The 24,436-nt window shown below is 37.5% G+C and overlaps 1 protein-coding gene across 2 annotated transcripts in view; it reads left to right on the plus strand.

The window, feature by feature from the left end:
• Nucleotides 1-7,324: 7,324 nt before the first annotated feature.
• The window catches only part of LOC108996671 (DNA topoisomerase 3-beta), a 56,944-nt gene continuing 39,832 nt past the window's right edge, over nt 7,325-24,436 (plus strand). Inside the window, exons 1-5 of one of the 2 annotated variants that reach the window (XM_018972689.2) lie at nt 7,325-7,504; nt 7,632-7,688; nt 8,193-8,296; nt 10,499-10,592; nt 11,741-11,840. In XM_018972689.2, coding sequence (XP_018828234.1) covers nt 7,481-7,504; nt 7,632-7,688; nt 8,193-8,296; nt 10,499-10,592; nt 11,741-11,840 — 379 coding nt within the window. In that variant the 5' untranslated portion in view covers nt 7,325-7,480. The remainder of the gene's footprint in view (nt 7,505-7,631; nt 7,689-8,192; nt 8,297-10,498; nt 10,593-11,740; nt 11,841-24,436) is intronic. The other variant, XM_018972690.2, reaches the window with a different exon arrangement.

Genomic DNA, 24,436 nt, shown 5'->3' on the forward strand with positions numbered 1-24,436 from the left:
TAAAACAAAGCTATTAGTACTTGATATTTATTAAGTCCATCATTATCTTAAGATTGAGAGTTTTTCAAATAAAAAATACTCTAGCTACAAAGGTATTACACAAAAGTAATCACACAAAATGATATGGCTTGATGTGGTTTGCTAGATTATAAAGTTACTTTTATTGTATAGTAGATCTAATGAATCAAATGAAATTACATTAGTTTGTGAGATTGTTTTTGTGTAATTTCTTTGTGGATGTAGCAGTACTCATTTACTTTGATGAATAAAAACACCATTCTACCACATAAAAGTTCTCAATACTATATATGGTCCAATCAAGCTCACAAACTCCTAAAGGGTATGTTGATGAGACATTTCTTGCAAAATAGTAAAGAAACGACTTCGGTGGGATCCTATAGAGGCGTCATCCTATCATTATCTCCCTCAATTTGAAAACAATTCTGCTAGGGGCAATCGTCCCCTGCAAGTGGTGTGTCAATTAAAAAAAAAAGAAAAGAAAAGAAAAGAAAAACCATAACAAGAAATGCGGGTAAATGCTACTGGCTTCTTCTTCAAGTTTCCTTTGATTCCGTTCTTCCGAGAAGCTCTGGGTTATGTTGGAAAAAAATTCGTTGTTGTTCCTTGGATTGTTGAAAGAAAGTGGAAAAAAAATTGGGAAAAGGCTGAGCAGTCTCGTGGGGGGTAAGCGTCATCTGCGTTTGGTCTTCGGCGTCGTCGTCTGTAAACAAACCGGTAAGAAATCACAGTGGGTTTTCGTCTTCTTCTTCATAGTGCTCTACCGTGTGGGTCTTCGTCTGCTTCTTCACCTTGTGGTAAGAAATCACAATTTGGGTTGTGCTTTGAATGTATTGGATGAATTTGCTCTGTTTTGAATCTATTGTCTGAAGCTCTGTTTTGAAGTTTTTTTTTTTAAAATTGAAAGTGAGGCTTTTTTTTTCAATTGTTAAAGAAATTCCCTAAAAATGGGTTTCGGTTTCTCACAATTGTTTGGTGATGAATGTGGGTGTTGTTCTTATGTTGTAAGATTAGGAAATAAGTTGACAACCCACGAGTTTCCTTTCCCATTCACATACCCCCTTGCAACTGTGGACTTTATGTTTATCCCTCTCACATTGTTGGCTTATTGTAGCAGTGCACCCCAAAAAGTATGTTGGCTTGACCGGAAACCATTCCTATTGCAGCTGAAAAAATGATGCATTCAATTTTTTTTTTTATAACTATCAATATAATTTTTTAGAGAAAATTACACTTTTTATAACCTCGATTTTTCAAGTTGAAAATTACACTTTTTATAACCTCTATTTTAATGTTCAAAGGGTTACACTTGAAGATGAAAGCTTTTGGCCTTGTAAGGAAAAAGTGCACAGAGAGTTGAATTCCTTCAGTTTTGCTGCTGCAAGTTCGGCTAAAGATGCATATGTGCGTGATACTGAAGAGGAGGGAGAATCAGCCATTGTCGGCGTGTCCAGCTTCAATAGGACAAGGTCTTTTGATTCATAATTTTGCACCCAGCCCCCATGAATCAACTTGGTGGTCATTTATTTAGAATACCGTGAAAACTTATTTTGTTGGATCTTGGGCCTTGGCCAAAATTGATTTGTTGATTAGGAAGTAATGAACACAAAATATTGATTTGGGTGACTTTTTCTGAGTTTTGTTTGCTTTCCCAACTGATAGATTTCTCCTGTGAAACAAAGTAGCAATTATTTAAGGTTAATTTAAGTTGGTTGGCTTCTGTATATATTCTTAGAGTCTTTTTCTTTCTTTTTTTTTTCTTTTTTTTTTTTTGGGTGACACTATATTTAACTTGATCTAATTTTAGTGAATTGATTAGACCTGAGTAGCTTTTCTTCTTACCCTAGGAAGTTGGATTTCTTCAACATGTTTTATTTCGGACTTTACAAGAGGTAGATGTTCAAGTAATTTTCAGGTTAGGTTCATCATCATGTTAGTTTTTATTATAAACTTCTTATGATGCACGTAACTGCAATACAATATGCTATGTGAACTTCTTTTACTTTTTTTCCGCCCTACTCTTTTAACTTGCAAGGAAAAATATGTCATTTTACCTATATAAAAAAAGAAAAATAGATGACTTTGTATAATTCCTGCTACTGAACTACTTATTTTGTGTGCTCTTTTAGGCAAATGGTCATTATCTTTCATTCACAAATTTCAGAAACATTTTCACGCTTAGAGATCCACAGTCCACAACAAGCTTGTGCCCCTCTTAGATTTGCTACTCTCAAATAATTCCATTTTATGTTTTTTACCATGATGGTTATTGTATGTGGCTTCAATCTTGACAACAGCTTCAGTGCATCTTCCATGGATGGCTAATCACATGTCCTGCTCCTTGTATAGAGAAAAGCAACTTCAAGAACCAATTTGACCAGTTAGACCAAATGGATGGTGGTGATATGATTGAGGAGCCAAAATCGGAGATGGGCTGCAATCGTAAAACGTGAGCGCGGAGCTCGAATGGAGCGGGAGATGGGCTCGACCGCGTAAAACGCGGGCGCGGAGCTCGAATGGTGCGGGAGATGGACTCGACCGCGTAAGTACAAGCTCGAAGCTCGAATGGTGCGGAAGAGTCTAGTGACTCGGTTTTGTTGATGGAGATTCTATCACTGATGGAGATTCTGCTTGATGGAGATTCTGTTACTGCAAATGCATTGCAGGTAGCAACCTTGCACGAAGCTCAGTAAGTCATTGAGATTGCATTGAGAATAGTTGTTAGCAGATTAAAGCTCATGGCTCGCTTCCTGTGCTATATACTTTGTTGATTGGCCCTTATAGGTTGGCAGAACCCGAGGGCCCTACTCCCTTACCAACACATCATTTCGTATCCTTGCACGAAACTCGGCAAGTCATTGAGATTGCGTTGAGAATAGTTGTTAGCAGGTCAGAGTTCATGGCTCGGTTCCTGTGCTATATACTTCATAGATTGACACTTATAGGTTGGCAGAGCCCGAGGGCCCTGCTCCCCCACCAACGCATCGTTTCGCATCCTTGCACGAAGCTTGACAAGTCATTGAGACTGCGTTGAGAATAGTTGTTAGCAGGTCAGACCATATGGCTCGATTCCTGTACTTTATATTTTGTGGATTGACAATTATAGGTTGGCAGAGCCTGAGGGCCCTACTCTCTCACCAACGCATTGTTTCACATCCTTGCACGAAGCTCGGCAAGTCATTGAGACTGCGTTGAGAATAACTGTTAGCAGGTCAAAGCTCATGGCTTGGTTCCTGTGTTTTATACTTTGTGGCCGATCTAGAGACCGAGCTCGTTTCTGGTAGGTCAGGCGGTTCATGACCTTTCACTCCCTACAGTTCGTTCTAATGATAGAAATAACTTTGTTAGTAGAAACATAATTCACATTAAATTTGTGAGTAACGAACCTAGAATTGTTGATTAGTCAGGGAGAGTTCTTGCTTACCTGCGCAGCAGTGCAGAGCGTAATAGTGCAGTAGAGCAGAGCAGAGCATGAAAACTGAACCGAGCTGAAAAATCGAACCGAGCAGGAAAATCGAACCGAGAAGAAATACCGAACCTAGAAGAAATACCGAGTCGAGCAGAAATACCGAATCAAGCAGAACGGAATAACGCATCGTGGCATAAGTGTGCACTGTCTGAGCTCAACCAATGGCGTTTGAGTCTCATGCACGTTGTGCCATTTCATCAATTTTGTCTACGTGACTTGGCTGGTTCGTCATGGGCTTCATGTGCAGGTGAGGTATCTTCCAGTTCATGGCGGATGTTGCCGTGCGATAATTTCTGAGTATGTGCTTCATGTGCAATGGTTTTCGAGTCGAGGGAAGTCCAAGTAGGTGCTTCACGTGCAAGTGAATCTGTGTATGTAGTTGTCGAACTGAGTAGTTCGTGCATATGGTTGCCTCGAGCTGAGGGACCCGTGCAATGTTATGCTCCCATGTGGTGATCTCCTAACATGAAGGTGAGTTTGAGCAAGTTGTCTAGTGACTTCCAAGCTGAAGGATCCGAGTAGGTAGTTGCCGAACTGAGTAGCTCGTGCATATGGTTACCTCTGTGTGTAGTTTTACCGAGATGAGGAACCCGTGTAGGTGGTTATTGAGTTGAGGAGCCTGTGTAGATATTCCAGGCTGTTAGGTTTTCGTGCATATATTTTACCAAGCTGAGGGAATATGTGTCTGCAGTTACCGAGCTGAGGGACTCCGTGCAGGTATTCCGAGTTGAGTTTCTTAACTGAGGAGCCCGTGCGTTTTGTTCCTGAGCTGAACGACCCCGTTCGTGTTGTTCTCGAGCTCTGTGTGTGTAGTTTTATCGAGATGAGAAAAGTTCATGTAGGCTGATACCGAATTGAGGGAAGTCCAAGTGTGTTGTTTCTGAGCTACTGACTTCCAAGCAGGTGGTGCCGGAGCTGGAGATCGAGCATGTGGACACAGTGCCACCGTAGAACTCTTGTGTACACAACGGGGTGGGTAGACAAGGGCCCTCCATCGGTGGTTCACGTAACGGCTGAGAAAGTGCTAGTGACCGCGGACAAGACAACTGTGCTCATGATTGGACGCCGACAGTTTGGAGACAGTACCGGCGAGGTCAAATGTTGCCGGCTGACCAATAGAACCTTCGTCGGTACCTCTTCCATCCACAACATGACTGGGCTGTGCGTTGGTTTTTGGTGCTATGGGACGTGGTTCGTATGGAATCACATCGGAGGGAGTGGTCAGCTGTTGACCGGCTCAGAGGAGGCAAAAGATGCCGGTGCACCGCATGGTAGGCGTCGGCCCCTTTCTACCTCCGTGTAGCAACTGGGCCACGGCATGGTCTCCATGCGCACCGGATGCACTGTTCACAACCCCCCTGGTGGGGGTCGTGGCTCTGGAGCAAGAGTCCTCCGGCGATCCAGGAGATGACCGCCGACAGGTGACTGGGCTCGCGATGTGGCATAGCGACTCCAGGAGCACGAGAGGCTGGGCCCCATGCACTCGCACAATGCACAGTGGCCTTGCTTAAGGGTACTGTTTATGCATGCATGTAGACGTGCATGCTCATGCACTGTGCACTTAAGTGCATAATGTTTTATCATAATATTGTGCAGGTCTGAGGAGTGTTTGGGTGCTACTGTGCACTTAAGTGCACAGTATTCAACTTGTAATGTTCGAGTAGCGTGATCTTTACGCATTCGATCTTTACTAGGTGCTTTAATCTTTGCACAGTTCATTAGAATGAACTGAGTGCAATGGAGCTTGGTTCTCCACCTGGGCGTGTAAAGATTTACTTGCCCCTTTTTTTTTATTATTTTTATAAATGTAAAAATTCAAAAAAGCTGAGAATACTTATCTGGAGGAAGCTCCCTTCATTATTTGGAATTTATTCAATGCAACAGAAAAATCATTCTTCTTCCATCTTTATTGCATTCTTTTTCTGTGTTATCGCAGATTGTTCGTCAACTCTTCCTCATCGCTTCAATTTGTTTTTCTTCACATCTCGAGCTTTGAGAGCACGTCATTGTCGGCATACGAAGGACACTCTAGTTATGGGACAACAGAGATCCCACAGACAGCGCCACTGTTGACGTCGTATTTCGCGGGCTTGGACAAATCCACGTAGACAGTACCACGATGTGAATTATTTGGAGCCCCCGACAGTGTTCCGGTGTGGCTATACGATGGTGTTTCGTACGTTCATGGTTGTGAATGAAAAATTAGTGCTGTGAAAGTAAAAATAGATGACACCAAGATTTATATAGTTCGGCAATATGCCTACGTCTGCGGGAGTTTGGGGAGGGAAGTCTCCAATATAATATATCTGTTTATAATAACTCATGAATCCTCGTATCTCATTGTATAGAGAAGGTTGGAGCTCTTCCTATCTGTCTAAAAAATCCCTCTTGATCCGTGTTCATCCGTCTCTTGATCTCTCCAGTCGATTCGTCCTCTTTTATGTTGTCTGTGCATCCCTTTTTATATATTTGCATGTCCCTTTACTGTACATGCCAGCCTGTCATGAGTTGGCAGATCTCCCTTGCGTGAGTCTCTTTACTTTCTTCTCTTGACCCTCTAACATTTGTAGCCCTCACATCTCTCGTCTCCCTCTTACCTCTTCCTTGTCTCCCTTTTTGTCCCTAGTGATGACTTGGTGGGCTGAGCCCAATTTATAGGCTATAGATATTTTTCCCCTTCACATGGTTCAACCCTAATCGATCCATTTTATTGAAGATCTCAAACATCTCAATCTTGATATAACCATTTAACTAGTTAGATAATATTAATATGTTTCATATTTTAAAATACAGAATTATACTTGTTTGTATTTAGGTCTCGTTTGTTTTCATAATTCCTCTCAACTCATCTTATCTAATCATTATAATTTTTTTAAATTTTTGCACAAAATAAAATAAATAATTCAGTCTTTTCAAATTCTAAAACAAAAATAATATTAAAAAAATATATTATAACAATATTTTATTTAACTTTTAACTTTAATCTCCACTCATTTTATCTCATCTACGAAAAGAAACTAGGCTTATAGTTATGTTATAGGAAAAAAAGCAATTTATGATTGATGTCCAAAACAATGATTATTTAACATATCTTACTTCTAAAAATCTATCGAAGTATTCAACCAAAATAATATTACAGACGAATAAAATGCATCTATATATATGTTTCAGATTATAATCTGATAAAAAAAAACATGAGAAATCATCATTAGGGTTTATTTGATAACAAGGAAAAATATAATTTAATTATGAGAGATGATATTTGTAATCTTAAGATGTGTATGTCTTGTGTACTCTCTTTTAAAAAATTGTGTAAATTTAGAACTCACATAAAAAAATTATTTTTAATGGTGAATCCCACTTTTTTAAAATAGAATGCGCATGACTTGCATATTCTTGGATTATATCTAATATTACTATTTAATTATACGAATTTTAGGTATCAATAACATATTAACATGAAAATTGAACCATATATCAAACATGTTTAATTATATATCTGTTTTAATCAAAGATCTTTACATCATACACCATAGACCATTCACGTAACTTAATTTTATTTGTAAAATTTAAATTTTTAAATTTATCTTTTAAATTAAATTATGTCATGTAAATGATGTGTAATGAAAATACATTTAAATAAAATTATTCTAAAACCCCATTGCATTGAATCCTAAATTCTGTGATCTCTTACCGAATTCGCATAATGTTTCGAAAGTTACATGCCCTGTAAATCCCAAACAAGACAAATATTTGAGAAAAGAGAGAATTCAAATCACATAAAATGAATGTAAAGAAAATAAAAGCAAAAGCAAAAGCAGCCATTCATCTATGGCCGAATTTGAAAGCCGAATAGCGCTTTGGGCCCAAGAACACCGCCATAAAGAAAAGTAAAGAAGAGGCAAAGCACTACCCAAGCCAAAACCCGCAAAAGAGTACAACATCTCCGCCTATCTTCCTCAGGCTGAGAGGCTCTGTGCCGTTGCCGAGGAAATGGCTCCTTCCAAAGTTCTCATGGTTGGTTGGATACCAATTCAACTTTTATACACACGCATATTGCTTTTAGCTCTAAATAAACTATATTCTTTGTTACTGTGTGGTTTTTCGATTCTTATCAGTGTTCTCTTTTCAATCTCGTTTTCAGGTGGCGGAGAAGCCTAGCATTGCTCTCTCAATTGCTTCCGCACTCTCCCAAGGCCAGGTGTTCCTCTCTCTCTCTCTCTCTCTCTCTCTCTCTCTCTCTCCTCTCCTCTCTGTGTTGTTGTTGTTTTCACACTCTGCAACCCTAGCTTCAATTAAGGCTCTTTTTGGACGCTAAGCAGATGTAGTAACCACGGGAAAATTAGGATTTAGGATTCTCGATATTTCATTATTTACGGAGCACGGCAATTCTTTTTTCTTTTCCCAATTTTTTGTTAAATGTAAAACTTGGTGACGTGAATTTCTTTTTCCTCAGTGTAAAATTTGGTGAGAAATAATATATCTATGTATGCATATTATATATATATATATTATTACGATACATGCATGTATATTATTACAAATTTATAATAGATATAGACACGACATTTTGGACGTGCATTATACCCAGTTTGGAATCTCGAAATACTTTCTTCTTCTTGGCACATTTAATGACATGACATGACATTTTATTGCTGAATTTTAAATGTGAATAACATCGAAGAAAAATACTTGTATGTTACAGATGTCAACGAGAAAGGGCAGTACTGATGTTCATGAGTTTGATGGAACGTTTCGCGGATTTCATGCGCATTTTAAAGTCACCTCAGTTATTGGTCATGTTTTCAGGTCACTATTCTCAAATTATATATATTTTAAGTTCTTTAAATACTGCACTGTTTTTTTTTTATAAGTAATAAGAAAGTTTTATTGACAAGTAAATATGCATAGTTCAAGTACACATGAAATATACAAGAGAAAACACATAAATACAAGCTCAGAACTAGAATAAGCTAAGAGCAAATCATAAAGATTGTCTCCATTCAAAACAAGAGCCTTCGCCCAAATACACAAAGTGCTAAAGAAAAACTCTCTAAGTTCTCCCATCGAATGCTCTCTATCTTCAAAGCACCGCCCATTATACCCATTTCTTTCCAACCAAATAGCAACAATGAGATGATTCCCCTTAGAACCTTGCCAACAAGCTAAGAGATCCACCACTCGGTTAGGTATCACAAAAGCAATACCTGTCCTACCAAAAATCTCTTCCCAAAAAGTCTTAGCCACCTTGCAATGAAGAATAAGTGATCAACAGATTCACCATCTTTCTTACACATGAAGCACCAATCCATAATGATTAATCCATGCTTTCTCAAATTATCTGTAGTCAAAATCTTTCCAAGGGACGCCAACCAGCAGAAAAATGCAACCTTACTAGACACCTTAGCTCTCCAAATGCATTTCCAAGGAAATATATTAACACAATGACAAGTCAATGCCTTATAATAGAAGCTAACCGAGAATCTGAAATTTCCAGCGTGGATCCACACCAAACTATCCTCCCTTCCCTGAACAATGTTCATATCATATAACCTTCCAAAAAAATCAGAAGCGACATTCACTTCCCAATCATGCACATCTCTAATAAACTTTACATTCCAATGAAGAATGTTGTTTGAAAAAACGAATGAATCAGCCACTACAGCATTTTGATCTCTTGCAATCCTAAAGAGGGAAGGAAAAGCATTCTTAATAGCCGTATCCAAATAGTTTTGCCTTAGTTAGGTTCCATGTTATGAAACAAGAGAAATATGAATGGTAGTTGTATAAGTAGCAAGTGCACCCAAATCAACTGTTGATTAGCATAGGAAATCTACATAAAAAATTCATTAGAACGGTGTCTTGTACCCAGTGAATAGAACATGAGATTCCTGTTCAAGCCAATTAGGGATTGTGATTGGTAGTGCAAAGCACCCCCCGATAACATTGTTTGATATTTAGGGCATGCTCAACATATAAATTCATTCAAAAGATTAGTGGTCTGATGTCGGGGTATTGTCCAAAACCAAAAAGATCAGTGTTTTGTTGGTGAAGTATTGCCTGGCTTAAAGGAGAATCACATGGATTCGGTGAGTGGCTGCCACAACCAAAGCTTCTAGTAGTTTATCTGTGTTGGTGTGGTATCTGCTGCCTTTTCACAAGACGGATATATGATGGGGATGAAAGAGTTAGAAGAACTGAAGAAGTGAACGAGAAGAGAGAGAGACTTAAGTATGGTTTGTGGAAAGAATCAGAACTTCCGGTGAGGCCAACAAAAAGGCCTAGTTGTAGGTTCTGTGAGACTAATGGCAGGACGAGGAAAGAGGGAAAAGATGTAATATAAATTAAGAGGCAAAGTTGTAATTAGGTGAGATTGGTATGGATATTTTTGTCAATTTATAAATTTCACTAAAAACAAAGTGCTTCCTGCATGAGCTTTTCAGAAAAAAAAACTTGAAACTCAAGCTTATTCTTAGATATTTGGGGGGCTCAATAGTGCTTTAAAAATTCTTCATCGAAGGAGCCTTTTTTTTTTTTTTAAATAAAAAAATTCTATAAACCAGCTTTTTAGGTGTCAAGAGTTCTTTATAGATGCCCAATCACAAAAGCTGGAAGAGTCCATCCTAAAACTTTGTAGGGAGGTGTTCTTGAGATTAATTTAGCAACTTATAATAGTCACTCATTTTGATATGGCAATACAACTTCATTGACTGACTGAAACAGGTGTTCAGTCTGGAGATAGAATTGATGATTAATTTCAAATGACACTGGAATTTTTGGTATTAGTCATTTTTCCTAGGATTGGTGTAAGTGTGATCGTCTTTTCGCATATGAGAACTCCAATTCTCATTTAAGATTTTGCAAGTAGCAATTTTTAATCATGAAGGTGTAGCTTTAATTTACTAATGCTTTTAGACTGTTAATTTTTTCCGGTATAGATTTTCATGCTTTCTTTGTCATTACTTGTGGATAGATTTTTCATTGGAGTGTTTTCTTTTTATGTGAATCTAGTGTAGATTTTCCAGCAACACATCAAGATTGGAAAGTCACCGATCCATTGGATCTTTTCCATGCTCCAATTATTAAGGCAGAATCAAACCCTAAGGTATTATTGCGCTTTCAGACGCTTCCTTTCTGTTTGTAGTTAATCTTCCTCTACATGTTTGTTCTTTTCTTCACTCCCAAACTACTTCTGGAAGTTTGTAAAAGTTAAGAAGGGAGGTTGGAATAAATTTCTCATTGTTGTTGAAAGCCAAAGTTCTTGGAGTAGTTGGCAGATACTTTTACATGCTTGGATATTGTTGTTGGACATGTAAACGCTGCGTCATGTGGAAAAAGAATGACTAAGTAATATTAATGTTCACTGTTTTCTATTGAAGTCTCAAGAAACTATGTATATATTTGATTGGTTGTATTTTATAGTGCTTGGAAATTAAGATGATGTCACAATTGTTTCTCCCATATAAAGTGTTTTGGGGAAATTACACTTTACCCCTTAAAATAGCACCCTTTTGTAGTTTGACCTCAAAAGTACCGAATTTGTCCCTTAGTTTCCTGGCTTTTAGAAAAGGTTACAATGTGCACCCTCAATTACGATTGAAAAGTGGTAGGTCTACACACAAATCTTACACAAGAAAGTTTACACGCTGACATGGCTTAATATAATACATCAGATCTACTTTATAATGAAAGAGAGCTTTACAATCTGATGGATCACATTAAACCACGTCAGCATATAAACTTTCTTGGGTAAGATTTATATGTAGATCAAATACTTCTCATTATGATTTGACCATTAAGATTGTGCCATATCATCTATTTTTGTCTATCTTAACTATTGGATTTTAACAACCGTGTGCATTGCAACTTGTATGTCGAATTGGGATACCAAGTCACAACTTTGGTTGTTTGGAGGTCACATTGTAAAATGATAGTTATTCAGGGGGTTAAATTGTAGTTTCCCTTAGTTTTTATAAAAAGTATACATGGATATACCCATCTTTGTGTGCATGTAACACATCAATCATCATCCATTCAAGTGCTTGTTCTTTGGAGCATATAAACTTCATGCCTTCTCATTTGTAGGTTTTTGGTGTCTTTCAAGTAATTTTATCTGCATATAGGCCTTAATTTAAGTCAAATTTAGAGTTAGAAGATTTTGTTTTTTTAATTGCAATACCATCTGCCATGCTGCTTTGGATTTTTCAGACTCTTCTTCTTTCTCAATATTTTGACTAGTTTTCCTGGTATAAGGCTCATATTTGTAGGCATTTGAACCAAGAAGCTCGTGGCTGTGGTCATTTGGTGTTATGGTTGGATTGTGATCGTGAAGGAGAAAATATATGCTTTGAAGGTAGCTCTTGCCCCTCTTCCCCCCTCTCTCGTGCTAATTCTATGATATATCAAGTTCAATTTTTTGATAGGTAAAATAGAATTATACGGAAAAAAGTAAAAAGGCATAGCCTAAGTACACATAAAGTATCAACTGAGAATACCTGTTGGACGACTCAATCAGAATGTATTTTAGAGAGTTTGTTGTAAATTTGTGAATATCTTAGGAGAGTTTTTTAGTAGATTTTTTTCTTTTAGGAGTTATTTCTTTCTGAAAAAGCAGTGGTTCTACCAATCACTACACCTAGAGGGGGGGTGAATAGGTGTATTCCAATTTTGAAGGTCTTTTCAAAAATAGAAACAAATAAACAGTTAATCAATGAACAAAAATAATTAACACAATGATTTTGGTCACGAAGTGGAAACTCATTTGAAAAACTTCTTCAAATTCTAAAACCACTTCGGGTGTAAGGCACCACCTAAAATCCACTATAGAAAAAGTTCATTACAACCAATATAGAAACACTCACAAAACCTTTGTAGTTTCTAAACTTGGCTTGCAACATCATGAGTGACCCACTAAATCTCTACACGCATGTAGTGTCGGAACTCCGACCTTCTATAGTCTTCCACGAGGACCTCTCGATCTCTGCATCAACAGCAGCTCCGTAAACCTTCCGGCCAACAAAACGTCCACTTCAATGGACTTTGAATGAGATATGATCTTGAGTGTGGTGTGGTGGATTTCTATTTGCTCAAGAGAGATTCACAAGGTGAGGAATAGGTTTCTCTCTTTGGCTCTTGAAATACTTAGGGTTTTGCTCTATTTTTCCACACCACAGAACAGAAATAATCTGTTCTATTTATAGTCCCAGCAAGTCACGGCGCTCAAAACATGAATTTTTAGGTTGTCTTGAACATTGGCTCGAGCGAGGTGTCGAGCGAAGGTCGAGCGCACATTATCTTCTGAAACCGCTCGAGCGAGGTGTCGAGCGAAGGTCGAGCGCACGTCTCTGGATGAGTTCTGCTCGCGCGCAACATCGAGCGCACATCGAGTGAACCACTCTGGATGGGTTCCGCTCAAGCGCCACGTCGAGCGCATATCGAGCGAACCACTCTGGATGGGTTGTGCTCTAGCGCCACGTCAAGCTCACCTCTAGCGAACCACTCTGTCTGGGTTCTGCTCGAGCGCTGCGTCGAGCGCACATCGAGCGAACCACTCTGGATGGGTTCTGCTCGAGCGCTACATCAAGCTCACCTCGAGTGAACCACTCTGTCTGGGTTCCGCTCGAGCGCTGAGTCGAGCGCACATCGAGCGAACTACTCTGGAAGGTTTCGCTCGAGCGCTAGGTCGAGCGCCCATCGAGCGAACCTCTCTGGAAGGTTCCGCTCGAGCGCCAGTCGAGCGCCAGTCGAGCTATGTTGAGCACACTTCAATCTTTTTCATGTAACAATGCATCAACACTTGTTACAACTCAACTTTACATAGGTTTTCACAAGAATATGCCAATTAATTCATTTTTCCCTCAACACTTTCCTTATCAATTAGTTATTTATTTCCTTATCTATTTCAGCATTGTAATCTATAAATAAACCCTTCTAAATCTATTTTCAGTATGAATGAGAAAAGTAAACTTCAGTTTCTCTAGATGGTATCAAAGTCGAACCTGGGTATCTCATTCTAGGTTTTGCTTTTTTTTTTTCTTTTTTTTTTTTATCAAACTCTAAACCTGCCGGCAACCATAGCCTTTAAACTCTAGGCCTTATTACCGTTTCTCTACTTTGTTCACTTCCATAATCCCTTTCTTTCATCTTGCCCGATACATCCAAACCCTCTTCCTTGATCAAGACAAACACTGATCACAAACTTACCCATACTGAGCCTCATTCTGTCCAAATTACAAATATTCGTCTCAATGAAGCCAATTACTTGTGGTGGTCACAGTCAGTGCGAATGTATATTTGAGGGAGGGGGAAAATTGGATACCTTACTGGTGAAATCAAGACGCCTGCCAAAATGGATGCGTCATATTCTACATGGGATGCTGAAAATTCCATGATTATGTCATGGCTTATGAACTCTATGGATGAAGAGATTAGTGCCAACTACATGTGCTACTCAACTGCTAAGGAACTCTGGGATAATGCTAGTCAGATGTATTCTGACCTTGGAAATTATTCATAGATCTATGAGTTGAAGCAAAAAATTGGCAAGACCCAACAAGGGGAAGATTGTGTTATAAAATACTTTAATGTCCTTAAGGGGCTGTGGCAGGATTTGGATCTATTCAATGAGTATGAATGGAAGAGCCCTGATGATTGCAACCACAACAAAAAGATGGTGGAAAATGCAAGAGTATTTAAATTATTGGCTGGACTCAATGATGAATTTGATGAAGTTAGAGGGAGAATTCTGAGTAGACAGCCTTTGCCTCCAATTGGAGATTGTCGTCGGAATGTCATGCTGAAACGGAAGGGAACTGATGGAGCAATGGAGAACTCGGCTTTGACTGCTACTAACTCCAATAATTCGAATACGATTGTTGCAGCTAATGCCTCTGCATAGGGGCCATACTCTACTCAAAGGAAGTATGAGGAAAAATCTCGAGTATGGTGTGATTATTGTAAAAAACCATGCCACACACGAGAAACTTGCTGGAAACTCCATGGAAAACCACCAAATTGGAAGAGCAGCAAACCTGGAGGCAGTCACACCAACCCGGAAGGAAATGAAGCAAAGATCAACTTTCTCAGTTCAGATCAGGTGGATCATCTCCTTCAACTGCTAAAATCTAATCCAATATTTGGTACTTCTACTGGTTCCTTGGCCCAAACAGGTAATATTCCTCGTACTTATTCGACTTGTTCAACTCCTATACCATGGATCATTGATTCAAGTGCATCTGACCATATGACTAGTCTCCCTCAATTATTTCATTCTTATTGTCTTTGTTTGAGTAATAAACAAGTAAGCGTTGCTGATGGAAGTTTTTCACCAATAGCAGGCATAGGTTCCACTAGAATTTCCGAAAGAATAGATTTAAAATCTATTCTTCATGTTCCTAAGTTTACTTGCAATCTTTGGTTTGTCAGTAAATTATTCCGCGATTCTAACTGTCGAGACATATGTTTTTATTCTCATTGTGAATTTCAGGACCAGAGCTCAGGAATGATGATTGGCAGTACTAGGATGATCGATGGCCTTTATTATTTTGACAATACTCTATTCAACAATAAACAAGCTCATGGCCTGAGCTGTAGCTCTAGTTCTATTCCTGTACGTGATCAAATAATGCTTTGGCATCTTAGACTAGGACATCCTAGTTTAACTTATTTAAAATATTTGTTTCCTAGTTTGTTTAAGGATTTGGATTGTAATTCCTTTCATTGTGAAACTTGTGTTTTATCAAAATGTCATCAAGTTTCCTATAATTTGAAAACATATCATGCATCGAAACCTTTTTATTTAATTGATAATGATGTTTGGGGTCTTTCGAAGGTTACTACCTTATTTGGAAAGAAATGGTTTGTAACCTTTATAGATGACCACACTCGCCTTTGCTGGATATACCTGATGAGTGAAAAATCTGATGTTGCAAAATTATTCAAGGATTTTTATCATATGATTGAAAATCAATTTCAAACCAAAATAAGTATTCTTCATACAGATAATGGTACATAATACTTCAACCAATACTTGGGAATTTTTTTGAAAGAAAATGGTATTCAACATCAATCTACTTGTTAGGATATGTCGCAACAAAATGGCATCGTGGAAAGAAAAAACCGTCCTTTACTTGAGGTTGCATGGACTATAATGTTTTCAATGTATATTCCAAAATATTTGTAGGGAGATGCCATTTTAATTGCATGTTATCTCATTAATAAAATGCCTACCCGTGTTTTAAAATTTGTTACACCTTTATCTTGCCTGAAAAATTCTTTTCCTGATATTAGAGTAGTCTCGGATCTACCCCTAAAAGTTTTTAGATGCACAGTTTTTGTTCATATACTGTCTCACCTTCGGTCTAAGCTTGACCCTCGGGCTGAAAATGTGTTTTTCTTGGTTATGCTCCAAATAAAAAACGGTACAAATGTTTGAATCCAAAAACAAACAAAATTCGTACGAGTATGGATGTTGTTTTTGTTGAAACACAATCTTATTTTAACCCAACTAATCGTCAGGGGGAGAAAGAGAGTGAAGATCATTTTTGGCTAACTTCCAGACCTCTACCTAATACTTTTCTTGACATATCTCATCCATTAAATACTCAGGAAACTGAAATTTTAAATAAAGAAAACTCAGGAAATTCTAATCTCCCTGTACAAAGTATAAGTGAATCACTTACAAAAAAAAAAAAAAAAAGTATAAGTGAATCACAAACAGGGGGAGAAAAACTACAGGATGATCCTACTCCTTCCGAGCTTTATGTTTATACTAGAAGAAGGTATCATTACAATAATAAAGATCATCAGCCTTCAATTCTAGAGCAAGGTCAATCATCATCTCCAAAGCATGGTCATCTGAAATTCCAGCCCACAGTTCCTGGTAATCTTTCTTCTACTATATTTCCTAGTGATAAACCTGCAGACTTTGATGAACCGATTGCCATTAGGAAAGGAATTAGAACTTGTACCACACATCCTATTGCTAAATTTCTGTCCTATCATAGACTTTCTGATAATCATAAGGTCTTTACATCCAATATTTCTCACCTATTTGTTCCAAGGAATATTCATGAAGCACTAGATCATCCAGATTGGAAATTAGCAATTCTTGAAGAGATGAATATGCACTCCGGAAGAATGGGACTTGGGAGATTGTTGATTTATCTAAGGAGAAGAAGTGTGTTGGATGTAAGTGGGTGTTCACTGTGAAATGCAAGGCTGATGGCAGTGTAGATACATGGTGAGACTTGTAGCCAAGGGATTCACACAAACTTATAAAATTGACTACCAAAAAATTTTTGCTCTTGTGGAAAAGGTAAACTCAATCTAAGTGTTACTGTCTTTGGCTGTACATTTTAATTGGTCTTTACACCAGTTAAATGTAAAGAATGCCTTCTTAAATGGAGATCTAGAGGGAGAAGTTTTTATGGAGTTACCACCAGGTTTTGAAGGTAAACTTGGTAGAGAAAAAGTGTGCGAATTGAAAAAGTTATTGTATGGACTCAAGCAATCCCCTAGAGCTTGGTTTGAATGCTTTGTGAGGGTTGTAAAGAGTCACATTTACATTCAAGGTCAAGCTGATCACACTATATTCTGCAGGCACTCAGTGAAGGGAAAGTTGTTTTAATTGTCTATGTTGATGACATTATTTTGATAGGAAATGACAACAGTGAAATTGAAAGATTAAAGAAGGTTCTTGATAATGACTTTGAGATCAAAGACTTGGGCAGCTTGAAGTATTTTCTTGGTATGGAATTTGCAAGGTCTAAGAGAGGTATTTTTGTTTCACAAAGGAAATATATACTTGACTTGCTTGGGGAAACAGGTTTATTAGGGTGTAAGGCTGCAGAGACACCCATAGAACCGAATCTAACTCTACAACCTGCCAAGCCTGAAGAAGTCACTAAGAGCATCCTCATTGGCTTGGCCAAAATTGAAGGATGGCTAAAATTTAGATAACTTGTACCAAAAACACTCCACATTGGATTGGGTATCTCCAAAACAATTTGGATTTTTGCTACAGTGATTGGCCAAATATAGAGAATCACGATTGATTCATCAAATATAAAAAGTGAATGGCTAATTCAATGTAGAGATTGAATTTAAATAGAATAGGTAAATGCAAAAAAGTGTGATATTAGCTAAATTTTGAAGATGCATTTGACCAAGCCAATGAGAATGCTCTAATAAAGATCAGTTTCAAAGATTGGTTGCAAGATTGATTTATCTCTCACATACACGCCCTGACATAGCTTTTGCAGTTAGTATGGTAAGTCAATTTATGCACTCACTTGGACCTGACCACTTTGATGCAATGTACAAAATTCTAAGGTACTTAAAGGGAACTCTAGGTAAAAGGTTTATTGTTTGGAGACCATGGACATCTACAAGTTGAGATATACACCGATGCAGATTGGGCTGGGAGTATAATATATAGAAGATCAACGTCTAGCTATTGTGCTTTTGTTGGAGGAAACCTAGTTACATGGCGCAGCAAAAAGCATAATGTGGTGTCTAGGAGTAGTGCAGAAGCTGAATTTAGGGTTGTTGCCAATGGGATCTGTGAAGTGTTATGGATTAAAAGATTACTTGAAGAATTGAGGGTTGAAAATTCACTACCTATGAGATTATATTGTGATAATAAAGCTGACATAGCCATTGCTCACAATCCGGTACTTCATGATAGAACAAAACATGTTGAAGTTGACAAACATTTCAAAAAGGAGAATATAGATAGTGGACTGATCTGTTTGCCTTATATTCCGACTATTGAACAAGTAGCTGATATATTTACCAAGGGACTGCCAAAGAAGCAGTTTGAGAACTTGAACAGCAAGCTAGCCATCAAAGATATCTTCAAGCCAGCTTGAGGGGGAGTGTTGGACGACTCAATCAGAATGTATTTTGGGGAGTTTGTTGTAAGTTTGTGAATATCTTAGGAGAGTTTTTTAGGAGATTTATCTTTTCCTTTTAGGAGTTATTTCTTTCCTTAGTTATTTCTTTCCTTATCTATTTCTTTCCTTATCAATTAGTTATCAATTAGTTATTTCTTTCCTTATCTATTTCAGCATTGTAATCTATAAATAAACCCTTGTAAATCTATTTTTAGTATGAATGAGAAAAGTAAGCTTCAGTTTCTCTGGAATACCTAATTACAAGTTAGGAGCTAGAAAGTGATTCAAAAAAGTCATGAAAGTTGGCTCCGTTGAAAACACTAGTAGAAGCCCAATGAAATAAAGTCTGGAAAAAGAAACTTCTAAGCTCATCCGGAGAGCGCTCCTTATCTTCAAAACTCCGGCCATTACTTTCTAGTACACTTTTCTTGTTTCAATAACTAAATCTTCAACAATATGAAGGAAATGTATGAGGGTTTTTGAAACATTGACTTGCAACTAGCGAGGACTTGAATCTTTGTTTTGTCTGTAATGTTGTATTAATCTTCTAGGAACCACTTCCAAACCTTCAACGGCGAGCATACTACTTTGATAAGGAGCACTCTATCCCGTCTGCCCACTTACCATTTGTCTCTCTTGCCCATCCTGAATGGTATAGTACACTAGCTTTAAAAAATTTAAAGAGATTCTTGTTGCGGTGAAGTTGGTGATGACTTCAAGTTCCACCTAGTCAGGTGGTCTAAGATTTGCACTCTGATCTCATTGGGCAGTTTGGGTGGGTTAGAGACATAGGCCTTGTTTGGGTAATAAGATGTGGTGAGAAATTCTCAAAACTTCTCACAATTTTCTTCCAAAAAATACTAAAATACAAAATACTTTTCAATTTCAAATCTTCAAGTTTTCCATCTAATCATTACCTAATCATTATAACTTTTACAAACTTTAAAACAAAACACAAAAATCAATACAACTTTGTTGGAAAGTTTCCAAAATTTGCCTAGTTAACTCGGTTGTATTCTAGGAGATATTGGTTGTAAATGTGTGAACATTCTAGGAGATTTAGCTTCCTTAGAAGTTAGCATTTAATTTATTCTTTCCTACATTATTTTTTCCTTTTTTTCTTCAGCTGTAATCTTATATATACTGCCTTGTACCTATATTACGAATTTTAATGAGAATCATTCCTACAAATTACTCTCTCATTTTAGAAATTTTTTCAAACTTCAAAACAAAAATAATATTCAAATAATTTTTTTCCAACTTTAGGGGTGGTTTGTTTTCACAAACTATCTCAACTCATCTCATCTAATCATTACAACTTTTCCAAACTCCCACTCAAAATACAATAAACAATTCAACTTTTTCAAATCTCAAAACAAAAATAATATTATAATAATATTTTATTCAACTTTAAGCTTTCTAGAATGTAATTAGGTGTCTCTTTTGTATACTTCCTGTGTACATGGGTTTCGCCTAGTTTCATTCGATCAATAAAGTTTCTTACTTATAAAAAAAAAACTTCGATCTCATTTTATTTTATCTCATCTCATCTGTGTAAACAAATGAGACTTAATATTTTCATTCAAACTTTTCTTTCTCCTTTCCCAAAATCTAATAAAATATCTTAACTCAAAACCATTTCACTACTATTAACAAACCTTTTCACTACTATTCACATAATTCCGAGATACTCCAAGTGTCCAAACGAGCCCATAATCGTGTTTAACAAAGCTCTTTTGGGCTAATGGCTATGATGGTATGCTACAAAGAGGTAGGCATTGTTGTTATCAGTGGCAGAAGCGAAATGCGGTAGTACGTGGGGAGAATGAGCTTCAAATGAGGTTAGTTGATTTTGGGATTCAAGTGTGGAAAGATCTCAAAATGGGATGGGGGATTTTCTCTTTTCATTTGTTTGGAGGTGAGAGTAGGGTCAAAAGTTAGATTTTTGTATAATTTTTGGTGCGAAGATTAGCCATTGAAGATAGTTTTCGAGGCTTTCTTTAGTATTCACAGTAATAAAGAGGTTCGGTTGCAGAACTATATAGATTTCTAATAGCAAACCGTAGTGGAACATTACATTTGTCAAATCAGTACATGATTTGGAGAGATAAGGGTATACTTCGACGCAAGATTTTCTTGAAAATTTCCAAAAATTTTGAAAACCTTTTAAAGATTTTTGTTTTGGGTTTTGCAAAGTGGTGTCACCCATTAAAAAAATGTTTGAACTGAGAATGTTACTAAGAGATGTTTTTATTGGGATTTGAAAACTTGGTGAGGTCCGTTGAAAATATGTATGTGAATAAAACGTTTGTGAGTATGTTTTAGAGTTGTGAAGGTGGTTTTGGTTTTTTTTTGTTATGGAAATCGAGGTAAAACCTTGTGGTGACAATTATTTTTGAGGATTTTTTTGGGTTGAAGTTGTTTGGTTCGAAGATGAGAAATCTTAAAAATTTCTTGTTCTAAAAATACCCTAAGAGATTTCCTCCAGCTCCTAATCATGCATTTATTTAAAAATCAATACATGATTAAGAGCTTGAGAAAATCTCTTAATTATTTCTCCAATGTATTTTGTAAGGTCGAGATCGGGTGTGGGGGGCGGGTGGGATAAAATATGTTGGGTTTCTTCCAAAAAGGACCTTCAAGGGTCCATTGCATTGGTTTGAGATGACAGTCCTTAGGAAGATTTTTTATGGTAAATAATTTGAGAAAGAGACAAGTTATAATAATTTATTGGTGTTGTATGTGCAAGTTGTCATGCTCTGGACCCGAAATAGGGGTGAGTCTCTGTCCCTAGAAATCAATAATCAAATAGTAAAAATCAATTTCAAAATTTTATGAATAGTAGTGAAATGGTTTGAGTGAATATGTTTTATTGGGTTTTGGAAAATGAAAGAGAAAAAGTTGAATAAACATATTATAAAGTAAAAAAATTATTTGAATATAATTTTTTAAAATTATATTTTGTTTTGAAGTTTGTAAAAGTTGTATTAATTTTTGTGTTTGATTGATGTTTTGGAATGAAATTATGAGAAGTTTTAAAAATTCTTGTAGTGTCCAAACATGCCCTTATTCTAGTAAGATGTGCCCTTTGGCACTTATTTCACTCTGCACTGCTATCCCACTCTAGTGCTTTCTATTCCTAATCCCTAGCATGTACCTCAGTGTCATCTGAAGGGAAAGAGAATAAATGGGTGAGTCCATCTCGACTCTATAAACAGTGAACATATACTAGTGTGCAGAACACGAGTCAGTAGCTTGCAAACAGTGCAATGATGAACAAAACCTAATAGTAGTGCAAATCAATAAACATTTACCGTAAGTACATAAGCAATAACAATATAAGTAACATTAGCCACAATTTTACGGCCATGGTAGGGCTAGTAATAGAGCAATATCAAGTATCCATACTTGGTAGCCATGTTTTACTCCCGTGGCAGGGCCAGTAACAGGAATCTCATGCCTTGGGGGTTTTTAAGATGCAATACAATAATAGTAACTGTGCAAGGATAAGTAAATATCTTGTGACTATAAAGTTAGTAAAAAATTGGTTTTGGACGTTATCCAGTACAATATTCAATATAGAGAATAGTGCAAAAAATATTCGAGTCAGTTTTCATAGCAAAATGTGCAATGAGTGCCAGAACTGAGATTAATGGATCTCAACTCTCTCCACCCCGAGTTGAGATTATTGAGGTTGAACTGAGCGGACGAAAACCACAATGAGGTAATCATTTTACTAACGAGGAAGATTTGATGCTTGTGGAGGGATGGCTTGAGATTTCATTAGATGCGGTTCTCAAAATCAAAGTTTAGCATAGGAGCATTGTGTAATTGTTAGCAATGAACTATTGAAGCTTTGAAACCGAACAATAGCAATGTCACAACCTAACCAAACATTATCCCTAGCATATTAATAATCATACCAAGATAGGCTTGTAAGGATAAGATTCCACCATTCTTGCCTAGACACATAATACTCCTCTATTCGGTACATTGCTGCCCAACGGCAAAGTTTCTAGCCGTACATCTACCTCAAACATGAACCTCCAATTTACCCCTTTTTAGTTCAGCAATGCATGATGAAACCGCACAACGTAATTCATTCTCCTCTTTTGTAGCACACTCAAAACCAACCTCAACATAATAAATAGCTGAGCAATCCATATACTAAATTAGAAATACAAATCTCAGTCCACAACATTCCTAGAAATAGTTTAGCAATTCAACCATCCGGGTTATTATGGTCTCATAAAGCAAGGTTCTTCATAAATCATTATACCCGGAAACCTTCCATAATACTTCCCAAAAGGCTAACTATAGCCACCCAAAAATGCAAGTCTACACTCTAATAAAAATTCCAACAATATGAAATTGAAGTAAAAAATAGTGCAAAATTCACCTTGGGTTTGAATCGATGTGTGATTAGGCATTGTGAGTAATTGAGGGGTTGTTAACAATGGGGAAAGTGTTAGGTGTGGAAAAAAATTGTCGAAGGAGGGTGAGAAGTTGAATAAAGCGATAGAGAGAGAGAGAGAGAGAGAGAGAGAGAGAGAGAGCTTCCCAAGATGAAATGGGGTGGTGGTGCATGACGTGGTGGTGTTGGTGCGGTGGGGCTGCTGTAGAGTGAGGCTGGAAAGAGAAAAATGTGTGTGAGAGAGAGATGGTATGAGAGAGAGAGAGAATCAGAATAGAAGAGAGAAGAGGTTGAGAAACGTATAGGTGGCGGTGGAGTTCTTGAATGGCGGCGATGGCACGAACAAAGGGGGTGGCATGTAACGCCCCAATGTAAGGCCCAAACCACATGACCTATACTTCAAAATGACTAGTCGATGATACAATTGGAGCCCTATTGAAATCTTATGAAGAGCAAGAATTTCTCTTTCCCAAGCAATGTGGGATCCCATACACTACCTACCCTTATCCTTATCATATGGGATATCACAATCTCCCCCCCTTAAATTCTCGACGTTCTCATTAGGCCAGTCCATCGTAAGTGTCACGGCTCAAGTCTCATATTTCTGGTTGGGATAGGCTCTGATGCCATTTGTAACGTCTCAATAGAAGGCCCAAACCACATGACCTATACTCCAAAAGGACTAGTCGATGATACAATTGGAGCCCCATTGGAATCTTATAAAGAGCAATAACTTCTCTTTCTCAAGTAATGTGAGATCACATACACCACCTACCCTTATCCTTATCATATGGGGGTATTGTCAATAGGATCGGCAGGTTCTATGATTGAAAGATTCTATCTATATCTTTCTTACCTTATTTACATCAGCTGTACATATTAGTTTTCCCTTCTCAGCTCTGCCGTGTATAGCTGTAACTTTATAGTTACGTATAGCTAGTTTTGCATATATAGAGTTTCCATGTATAGCTACCAGACTTTTCTATATAATGGAATTCTCACAATGGTGAGAGGCATTCTATCAATCTAACATGGTTTTCTTTGGTTTTCTTGAATTTAGCCGTAGGGGCTCTTGGACTCTAGCCCAGTTTTTTTTGGGTTATTGTTTTTCTGGTGGTTGTGGCAGCACATCTGTGGTGCTATCTTGGAATTTTCTTTGGGTTTCTTCGCTGCTGGGATCTTGGAGATCTTTGATTCTCGATATTCTCAGGTTATTTGGAGGTTTGTTCTCAGCTTTTAGGTTCTTTTACGGTGTTTTTTTTGGACTATTTCTGTCCTCACAATGTCTGGAGAAAACTCTATTATTCATTTCAATGGTGTAACGCCCCATTGGAAGGCGGCAAGAACTATCTTAGTTGGTAGTTTCAGTTTAAGATGTTTGTAAAAGGATAGGAGTTGTGGGGACATATTGATGGGACATCTTCAGCCTCTAAAGACCCCAAGGAACTCGGTCCATGGGAGGCAAAGGATGCATGCATTGTCCTTGGTTATTGGGCTCCATTGAACCACATATGGTGAACAACTTAGGTCTTTTTCTACAGCTAAAGAGATGTGGGAATATCTAGGGTGGATATATAATCAAGACAACAATGCACTCCGTTTTTAGTTGGAATTGGAGATAGCAAATTTCAGTCAAGGTAA

Source organism: Juglans regia, chromosome 7, assembly GCF_001411555.2.
Source record: "Juglans regia cultivar Chandler chromosome 7, Walnut 2.0, whole genome shotgun sequence".
NCBI lineage: Eukaryota > Viridiplantae > Streptophyta > Magnoliopsida > Fagales > Juglandaceae > Juglans > Juglans regia.